Source organism: Rhincodon typus, chromosome 40, assembly GCF_021869965.1.
Source record: "Rhincodon typus isolate 14 chromosome 40, sRhiTyp1.1, whole genome shotgun sequence".
Lineage (NCBI taxonomy): Eukaryota > Metazoa > Chordata > Chondrichthyes > Orectolobiformes > Rhincodontidae > Rhincodon > Rhincodon typus.
Genome location: NC_063371.1, coordinates 4,031,504 through 4,042,425, shown reverse-complemented (window position 1 = coordinate 4,042,425; position 10,922 = coordinate 4,031,504). Strand labels below are relative to the sequence as shown.

At 49.5% G+C, this 10,922-nt stretch overlaps 1 protein-coding gene across 1 annotated transcript in view; it reads right to left on the bottom strand.

The window, feature by feature from the left end:
- Positions 1-8,562: 8,562 nt before the first annotated feature.
- Positions 8,563-10,922, bottom strand: part of LOC125487326 (proactivator polypeptide-like 1) — a 17,768-nt gene continuing 15,408 nt past the window's right edge. The window contains exons 8-9 of the mRNA XM_048618500.1: positions 10,585-10,734; positions 8,563-8,736 (exon numbers count right to left, since the gene is read on the bottom strand). Coding sequence (XP_048474457.1) covers positions 8,563-8,736; positions 10,585-10,734 — 324 coding nt within the window. The remainder of the gene's footprint in view (positions 8,737-10,584; positions 10,735-10,922) is intronic.

Below are 10,922 nucleotides of genomic sequence, written 5' to 3'. Positions count from 1 at the left end.
AGGTCTCTTTGTTCAGCAACACTCCCCAGGACCTTACCATTAAGTGTATAAGTCCTGCCCTGATGTGCCTTTCCCAAAATGCAGCCCCTCACATTTATCTAAATTAAACTCCATCTGCCGTTCCTCGGCCCATTGGCACATCTGATCGAGGTCCCGTTGTACTCTGAGGTAACCTTCTTCACTGCCCACTACAACCTCCAATTTTAGTGTCATCTGCAAACTTACCAACCATACCTCCTATGTTCACATCCAAATCATTGCTATAAATGACGAAAAACAGTGGAGCCAGCACTGATCCCTGTGGCACACCGCTGGTCACAGGCCTCCAGTCTGAAACACAACCCTCCACCACCACCACCACCCTCTGTCTCCTATCTTTGAGCCTGTTCTGTATCCAAATGGCTAGTTCTCCCTCTATTCCACGTGATTTAACCTTGCTAACCAGCCTACCATGTTGACCACCTTGTTGAAGTCCATACATTATACACTGATGACTGTGCGGCCAGATTCGCCCCTAACTCCATTTACAAATTTGTTGATGGCACAGTCGCAGTGGATCTTAAACAACGAACAGACAGAGTATGGGAAAGAGATGGAGAGCTTAGCAACGTGGTGTATAGAGAACAGTCTCTCTCTCAATACCAGCAAAAAGAAAGAGCTGCTCATCGACTGCAGGAAGCAGAGTGGAGCACACGCCCCTGTCTGTATTGATGGTGCTGAGTTAGAGATGGTCTTCCAGTTCCTGGGAGCAAATATCACCAATGCTCCGTCCTGGTCATCCACGTCGACTCTGGGGTCAAGAAAGCACGGACGCCTCTACACCCTCAGGAGGCTCAAGAAATTCAGCATGTCCTCAATGACTCCTAGGAACCGACCCCTCATATATTAGAGCTGATCTTCCTCTGCACCTTTTCAGTGACACTATGTTCTGTTCAATCTGATGTACTTATGTAAGGGAATGGTTTAGCCTGGATAGCACGCACAACAATACTTCTTACTCTATCTCGGCGCAGTGAATCGAATCAAATCATTTTGCAAGAAAGGTGGTAGAGGGGGAAAGCAGGGAATTAGAGAGCAGCAAGATTCACATCAGTGGTAGGGGAGCTATCGTAGACAGAATTAATCCCCACTTGGAGGGGCAAGATTTGGCGAGGTATAGCCAGTTTGGTGTTTGTAGTAGGAGGTGGTACCTCATAAAAGTAATTCAATTTTCTGAGGAGATGTCATACTTTACTCTTGAGTGGACCTACCCTTCCCTGAGCTACCCTCTTGCTCCTTCTTTACATATAAAAAGCTTCCTTCAATCCTGTTTGCCAAGGCTGTTTCGTGGCCTCTTTTACCCCTCCCAACTCCTTGTTTATGTTCTTTCCTGCTTTCCTCGGGGGCTCTGCCCGTCTTCTGAAACCTTTTTTACGCTTCTTTTATCATTCTGTCCAAGCTCACAACTTCTCCTGTCATCCAAGGTTCCCGAATCTTGCCATCCTTATCCTTTACTTTCACAAGGACCTGCTGGTCCTGAACCCTAATCAACTGGCCTTTAAAAGACACCTCCCCACTCCCTGAGACAGATGTGGATTTACCCTCAAACAGCTGCACCCCCCACCTCCCCGATTCTCCAGTTCCTGCTTAATATCAACGTAGTTAGCCTTCCTCCAATTTAAAATTTTGCCTGAAGACCACTCTTAGCCTTAACCATAAATTTATAGAATTATGATCACTATTGCCTAAATGCTCCCCCTCACTGAAACTTTGACCACCAGACCAGGTCCAGAATGGCTGCTTTCCGAGCTGGACTGTGTACACATCTTGTCCCAGAAAACCTTCCCGGATACATGAAAAAAAATTCCACTCCCCATCCGAGCCCCTAAACTAGTCCCAGACAACGTAGGGGAGATTAAAATCGCCCAGCTCGACAACGCTGTTGGTTTTGACATTTTCCCATAATTTGCCCACCTTTCTGCTCCTCTATCACCCCCTGGCTGTTGGGGGGCCTGTAGTACAACCCCCTTAAAAGTGTTTGCACCCTTCCTGCTCCTGAGCTGTACCCACAATGCCTCGCTACATGACCGAAACGTCAGCTTTCCTGCTCCTCTGATGCTGCTTGGCCTGCTGTGTTCATCCAGCTCTACACCTTGTTATGTCATGTCTTCCCTCAGTCTGGTCTCAGTCTCCCTTGCCAATAACTCAACTCCCCCGCCCACCCCCAACTCTTCTATATCCGTCTCTATCTCGCCTGAAACATCTCAATCCCAGGATGTTAAACTGTCATCCTTGTCTCTCTCTCTCTCTGTCTCTCTCAGCCAAGTCTCAGTCATAACATCATCCCTCCTACACTAGATTTTTAGCCTCCTATTTGAGTGTACTACCTTCCTATAAGCCTAGCCTCACTCGGTGTGTCCTGCAGGAAGTAATCCCCAGATTACAGCCCTAGAGGTCCTGCTTTTAAACTTCCCACCCAACTCCCTCTGCCGCACCCAACCTTCCTACCTACGTGTTTGGTGCCAATGTGTACCTCTGGCTGCTCGAGGCTGCCCTTTTCAGAATGTCCAGTGCCTGCTCAGATAAATCCTTGGCACCAGGTGGGCAACATGCCAGCCTGGAGTCTGGCTGACAACCGCAGAAATGCCAAGCCGTGCCCCAGCCCCTTCTGGTGGTCACCCATCCATCTTGCACATGTCTCCAGGCATTACCAGTCCCTGGCTACTCTACCACTAACCCAGGACCCACCACTTCAAACCATATGGGTATGAAAAGGTGAGCGGAAATTTAAGGTATATTAAAAAAAAGTCATCTGACGACTTATGACCAATCAGATTCCCATCTCTCGACCTGCTCTTGTAGCCGCTGTGTTTATGTGGTGGGTCCAGTTCAGTTTGTGGTCAATGGTAACCCCCAGGATGTTGATAGTGGGGGGATTCAGTGATGGGAACACCATTGAATGTTAAGGGGGCGGTGGTTAGATTCTCCCTCGTTAGTGATGGGCATAGCCTGGCATTTGTGTGGCACGAATGTCGCTTGCCACTTGTCAGCCCGAACCTGGATATTCTCCAGATCTTGTTGCATTTGGACACAGACTGCTTCAGTTATCGTAGCATCCACTTGTGGTATTACACTGACCCCTGGTGATGGGCTTTCTTTAGCTGTTACCCTATTGCTGCACCCACTGGAAATGGACCCAGGCCTGTCCTTGCACCTCTTTAGCCTTCTCTGGAATTTCCGTGATTGTAGGTGAGTCTATGACTTTCAATCCTGCTGCAACATTCCCCAGGAAAGTTGTAGAGTCACACAGCATGGAAACAGACCCTTTGGTCCAACCAGTCCGTGCTGACCATAATCCCAAACTAAACTAGTCCCACCTGCCTGCTCCTGCCCCATATCCCTCCAAACCTTTTCTATTCATGTACTTATCCCAATGTCTTTTATACGTTGTAACTGTACCCACATCCACCACTTCCCCTGGCAGTTTATTCCACTCACGAACCACTCTCTGTGTAAAAAGGTTACCCCTCATGTCTAAAAATATGCCCCCTAGTCTTGAACTCCCCCACCCTAGGGAAAAGACACCTGCCATTCACCTTATCTGTGCCCGTCATGATTTTACAAACCTCTTTCAAGTCACCCCTCAACTTCCTATGCTCCAGTGAAAAAAGTCCCAGCCTTTCCTGAAACTCAAACCCTCCATTCCCGGCAACATCCTGGTAAATCTCTTCTGAGCCCTTCCTTCACTGTCGCCCTCCCGAACAGATATTTATTAAAAAAGACGCAAGGTTTCCCGATTGTGAGGATTCTTACTGTTTTCAAAGCAACCCTAGCCTCACAGCCTAAAGATCTTTTCTTGTCCTTATAACTCAAACCTTCCATTCCCGCCAACATCCTGTCCTCCGGACTGGGGGGAAATGGTTGCAGGGTTTGTGTGGGAAAAAGAAACAGCTGGAGAAATAGGACCATCCCAGTGTCCTTCTGGTGCTGTGACTGAGTGGCGTGCCTGTAATATTTGACTTCACCACTAGGTAGCGACCTTTCCACAGAGGTGACACACACACACACACACAGGTACTTACACACACTCACACACTCACAGACAAGACACTAACACACACACACACACACAGGTACTTACACACAATCACTCACACACTCACAGACAAGACACTAACACACACACACACACACAGGTACTTACACACACTCACTCACACACTCACAGACAAGACACTAACACACACACACACACACACACACACACACAGGTACTTACACACACTCACTCACACACTCACAGACAAGACACTAACACACACACACACACACACAGGTACTTACACTCACTCACACACTCTCAGACAGACAGACAGACACACACTCATACATAGATACACACACACTCACACAGATACACACACACTCATTCACACACACACTCACACACACACACTCACACACTCTCTCTCTGACAAACTCACACACTCTCTCTCTCTCTCACACACTCTCTGACAAATACACATACACTCTCACACACACACACTTACACTCACACACACACTCTCTGACAAACACACACACTCACACACACTCTCTCTCTCACTCTCTCACACACACTCACGTACACTCTCTCTCTCATAATGTGCTGTATTTTATAGTTTAGCCACATGGTGGTGGCATTCAGCTTTGTATTGGGCCCTGTTCTCTATATTTCTGCAGGTTTGTTGGTGTAAAATGGTATCAACATGGGCCATTAGCATTCACCCCCCACCCCCAGCCCCAGTTTGGTGTTGGATGCAGCACGGGTGTAAAAGGGGAGGTGACGGCCTAGTGGTGCTATCGCCGGACTGTTTTAATCTGTAGAAAATAAAAAACCGAAAGAACTGCGGATGTTGTAAATCGGGGGGGAAAATAAAACTGAGCTTTTCCAGCAACTTCTGTTGTTGACCCATAGACCCAGGCAATGTTCTGGGGGAACCTGGGTTCGAATCCCGCCACGGCAGATGGTGGGAATTTGAGTTCAATAATAATCTAGTATTAATGGTGACCGTGAACCCATTGTCAATTTTCAGGAAAACTCTGGTTCACTAATGCCCTTCAGGGAAGGGAATTTGCCATACCTTACCTGGCCTGGCCTACACGTGACTCCAGACCCAATGGATTCTTAATTGCCCTCTGGGCAAGTAGGGATGGGCAATTAATTCTGGTTGAGCCCTCATCCCGTGATTGAATTAAAATAAAAACCTCTTCACGAGATTGGCCTCTGTGAGGTGCTGTCTGTGGAGGCGAATCGCTCTCAATCCCCTCAAGAGGACTCAAGATCCTTGCCCAATCCCATTCCGGGTGCCGTCCTGTTCCATCCCAGCATTCGGATTGGCGGAGAAATCTTCCTGAAGCCTGGAGCATTTTCCCCTCGCCTTGGGGAGCTAACCTAAGGCTGAGATTCCACATCGCACCTGATCTGCGAGCAATGCATTTTGGGTTGGGAGGCTACAATGACCAAGATCCTTTGAGTAAAGAGGCAGCTGTCTTTCCAACTCTTCTGTAACATCCCAAAATCCGGAACAGGCATAGACGCCCACTTCAAGACCCTTGAGCGGCCGCATCAATGCCGTTTGAGATGGGTTCCCCATGTACCCCTGGGGAGTATGGGCGCATGGACTAACATCACCTTCCTTGGAATGGCTAATCATGGCCGCCATCGTCAAAGCCAACTCCCACGTACGTTCCCGACTGACCGTCAAAAGCCACATCGAACGACAGGAAGTGCTTGGGCCTGTGGATCCTTGGAAACGCCCTGGCACACGAAAGCAAGGATGCTCGATCGTCGGATAGATCAAATGCTGAGGCAGACGAGACATTTTCCGCAGAGGGGCTTCGGGAGGTGGGCAAAGATCAGTTGTGTTTGCGCCTGAATGACAGGCTGGCCGGACCGCTACGCCACTTTGATTTCACTTGATTTTGCGATTATCCCGTAGAGCCATCGAGTCGTACGGCACGGAAACAGACCCTTCGGCCCACCTTGTCCATGCTGATTGCATATCCTAAATTAATCTGGTCCCGTTTCCAGCATTTGGCCCCTATCCCTCTAAACCCTTCCTATTCATGTACCTATCCAGATGCCTTTTAAATGTTATCATTGTACCAGCCTCCACCACTTCCTCTGGCAGCTCATTCCATACACGCACCACCCTCTGTGTGAAAATGTTACCCCTTGCTCCCTTTTAAATCTTTCCCCTCTTACCTTAAACCTATGCCCCTCTAGTTTTGGACTCCCCTATCCTGAGGAAAAATACCTTGTCTATTCAGCCTGTCCATGCCCCTCATGATTTTATAAACCTCTATAAGGTTCCCCCTCAGCCTCTGATGCTCCAGAAAAATAGCCCCAGGTTATTCAGCCTCTCCCTATAGCTCAAATCCTCCAACATCCTTGTAAATCTTTTCTGAACCCTTTCAAGTTTCACAACATCCTTCCTGTAGCAGGGAGGCCAGAATTGAACGCAGTTTTCTAAAAGTGGCCCTAACCAATGTCCTGTACAGCCGCAACAAGACCCTCCCAACTCCTATACTCAATGCACTGACCAGTAAAGGCAAGTGTACCAAACACCTTCTTCACCGCCCTGTCTACCTGCAACTCCACTTTCAAGGAACTATGAACCTGCACCCCAAGGTCTCACTGTTCAGCAACACTCCCCAGGACCTTACCATTAAGTGTACGGAGATAGAGTGAAAAGTATTGCTGTGCGTGCTATCCAGACAACCATCCCTTACATAAGTGCATCAGGGTGCTAGAAGAGCATGCAGAATATAGTGTCACAGCTACAGAGAAGGTTATAGAGAAAGATCTACTCTAATATATGAGGGGTCCATTCATAAATCTGATAACAGCGGGGAAGAAGCTGTTCTTGAATCTGATGATGCGTGTTTTCAAAGTTTTGTATCTTCCGCCTGATGGAAGAGGGTGGAAGAGAGTATAACCGGGGTGGGACGGGGTGTTGGCTGCTCTCCCGAGGCAGTAAACGGTTTGTGTGAGGGACTGGGCTGTGTTCGCAACTCTCTGTAATTTCTCGCGGCGTTGGGCAGAGCAGTAGCCGTACCTCGCTGCGATGCATCAGCACAGGATGCTTTCTATGGTGCATCGATAAAAACTGGTAGGAGTCATTGAGGACATGCTGAATTTCTTTAGCCTCCTGAGGGAGTAGAGGCGTCCATGTGCTTTCTTGACCCGAGAGTCGATGTGGATGGACCAGGACGGAGCGTTGGTGATATTTATTCCCAGGAACTGGAAGCTCTGGACCACCTCAGCACCGTTGATACAGACAGGGGTGTGTGCTCCATTCTGCTTCCTGCAGTCGATGAGCAGCTCCTTCATTTTATGACCCTGAGCTTCCAGTTGCCAAACCCCGACCCTGTTCCCTATCTCGGGCCTGCCGCAGTGTTCCGGCGAAGCTCAGCGCAAGCTGGGAGAAACAGCACCTCATTTTCCGCCTGGGGACCCTTTGGGATTCATTGTTAAGTTGAATGATTTTGGACACCTTTGGCACGCAAACAGGTCCTTCGGCCCAACTCGTCCATACCGACTCATTTTCACCAACTAACAGTCCCTATTCTCAGTGTTTCTTTCTCCCTGGCTTAGCCATTATCCATCCCTTTGTCTTTCTCTCTCTGTCTCTGGGCTAAGTCCCCATCCATCGTTCGTTTCTTTACCACTTCTCCTAAATCCCCATTTCCTCCAAAGAAAGGGTAACCCTTTTGTTTTTAATGTATTCACTCACGGGATGAGGGCATCGCAGGCCAGGCAGCATTTATTGCCCATCCCTAATTGCCCAGAGGGCCAAGTTAAGAGTGAACCGCATTGCTGTGCAGGTCTGGAGTCATGTGTAGGCCCAGACCAGGTAAGGATGGCAGATTTCCTTCCCTAAAAGACGTTAGTGAACCAGATGGGATTTCCCAACAACCGACAATGGATTCATGGTCATCGTTCGACTCTTAATTCCAGATTCCTTATCGAATTCAGATTCCACCATCTGCTGTGGCAGGATTCCTACCCAGGTTCCCCCAGAATTAACCGGGGTTTCCCTGGGCTAATAGTCCAGCAATAATGCCATTGGGCCATCACCTCCTCAGCTTGACCTCTCTCTGTAGACGTCGTCAAATATGCAGTCCGCGTGCTCCATCTGAGAAATAACTTTGCATTTTGAGGTAAAATTCTGAGGGCGAGCTGAGCGTCACTTGGTAAAACTGCGCTCCCAGGATCCTTGAGCTACCATCCCTGGTAGCTATGCGACGTTGTCCATTGTTTTGAACCATAATAAGCCCCCACCTCCACCCACGTTTTTGTTTCCAATTGCCAGGTTTTGTTAGCATTCCCCCCAATCTGGGCTTCCCCTTTTATTAACAGAGGTTGTCAGAAAGGATCCATCAGGAGACTAGGCCGCAAGCCCTAATAAAGGGGTAGCGGAGGTCTCTGAAGTGGGAGATGTGCTTGGGGGGAGGGGGGGAGTAGGGTTGGGGGTGGGCTAGTGACGTTGGGATGGGCGGTTTTCGAAGGAGATGGCTACAGCCGGAAGAAGAGGACATCTAAACCGTAAGCCCTTCCTGTGATCCGGCCGACGGAGATTCCAGATGGAGGCGGAAAGGCCGAGTGGCGAACAGCCTGAGGCCTAAGGCCTGAGGCCTGAGGTAGGCCCGCAGTTCGGGAGCCGCACTTGGCACCTTACCCTGGAGCTCGGGAGCCCGATAACATCTTGCCGTCTAACAGCACAAAAGCGACATGAGTCAAGAAGGCTGGAGGTGTGGGGAGTGGGCATGTACGAGCACAAAGGGCATTGGACAGAAGGCATCATTTTGAAAGGCAGGAGGTTTAGGGGGGTTTTGAGGAAATGAGTTTTCACCCAGAGCGGGTGTGGGGGTCTGGAATTCCCTGCCTGGGAAGGTAGTTGAAGCGGGAAACATCACAACATTTAAAAAAATACGTGGACGAGAACTTGGAATGGCCTAGCGTTCAAGGCTTTGGGCCGAGTGTGGGAAAGTGAGACCAGATATAGATTTAAAGTAGGTTTGTCAGAATAGACTTGATGGACCAAAGGGTCTCTTCCTCACTGTAGAATTCCACGCTAGTGAAGGTACGATGACACCATTTCAAGTCAGAATAGAGTGTGTGCGTGTGTGAATTCTACTATGCTGCCTCCCGGTGCCAGGGACCAGGGTTCGATCCCAGCCTCAGGGCGACTGTTCGTGTCGAGTTTGTTTGCCCATTCTACCCTTCTGGGTGCTCCGGTTTCCTCCCACAGTCCAAAGATGTGCAGGTTAGGGTGGATTGGCCGTTCCAAATTACCCATAGTGCCCAGGGATGTGCAGGTTAGGGTGGATTGGCCATGCTAAATTACCCATAGTGCCCAGGGATGTGCAGGTTAGGGGTGGATTGGCCGTGCTAAATTACCCATAGTGCCCAGGGACGTGCAGGTTTGGGTGGATTGGCCGTGCTAAATTACCCATAGTGCCCAGGGATGTGTGGGTTAAGGTAGATTGGCCGTGCTAAATTACCCATAGTGCCCAGGGACGTGTAGGTTAGGGTGGATTGGCCGTGCTAAATTACCCATAGTGCCCAGGAAGGTGTAGGTTAGGGTGGATTGGCCGTGCTAAATTACCCATAGTGCCCAGGAAGGTGCAGGTTAGGGTGGATTGGCCGTGCTAAATTACCCATATTGCCCAGGAAGGTGTAGGTTAGGGTGGATTGGCCGTGCTAAATTACCCATAGTGCCCAGGAAGGTGTAGGTTAGGGTGGATTGGCCATGCTAAATTACCCATAGTGCCCAGGAAGGTGTAGGTTAGGGTGGATTGGCCGTGCTAAATTACCCATAGTGCCCAGGAAGGTGTAGGTTAGGGTGGATTGGCCATGGGAAATTGCCCCATAGTGTCAATGGATGTGCAGGCTGGTTGGGATAGCCATGGGGAATGCAGGGTTACAGGTAGAGGGTGAGATACTCTTTCGAGGAGCCGTGCAGACTGGATGGACCAAACGGCCTGCTTCCACGCTGTAGAGATGCTATGAAGGCATTCTGACCCCTCCAAATTATACACTGTTCAGTGGCTCCCTTGATGTATGTTTGTTTTCTGTGGTGCATAAAATCACGAAGGGCATAGATAGGATGAATGCATATTGTCTTTTTCCCAGGGATGGGGAATTGAAAACCGAAGGGCATAGATTTAAGGTGAGAGGGGGAAGGATTTAAGAAGGACACTGCGGGGCGACTTCTTCAAACAGGGAGTGATGGAATAAGCTGCCAGAGAGACCGGTTGAGGTAGGTATATTGGCAATGTTTAAAAAAACATTTGGATAGGTACATAGTTGCGAAGGGTTTAGAGGGATATGGACCAAATGCGGGTAATTGGAACGAGCTGAGTGGGGTACCACGATCAGCATGGACCAGTTTGGGCCGAAGGGCCTGTTTCCATGCTGTGTTACTCTAAGACTCTATATGCTGAGCTTTGTACGGATGAGCATGTATGGTGCATGTTGGTGGGTCGACATTTCAACTTGAGGAGCCTCTGTGCAAACCAGCGAAGGAAGGTGTAGATACGGGGGCTCAGGGCATGTACGAGCACAGCGTTGTGTGCGGCATCTTTGAGGTCGGAGGGCCTTCGCGGTTCTGACAGCAGCTGGGACCCTGGCTCCCCATTCGCTTCCGAGCGAGCCACTGCCAAAAGCGTCTGCTTTGAGGAATGCTGGGTAGGGATGTCAAGCTCTGTCTGTGGGGGGAGCGGGGGTGGGGGGTGTGAATCAGTTGGTCTCGTTCGGTGGGTATTACTCCTGACCTCGCCATTGCCCCCCGAAAGAAACCAAAATTCCCGGGCTTCCAAGCAGAGGCCAAGGGGAGCGCTGTACCTTTAAGATCCTGCGCTGTATACAAACAATATGGTAATTCTGGTGTTACTTG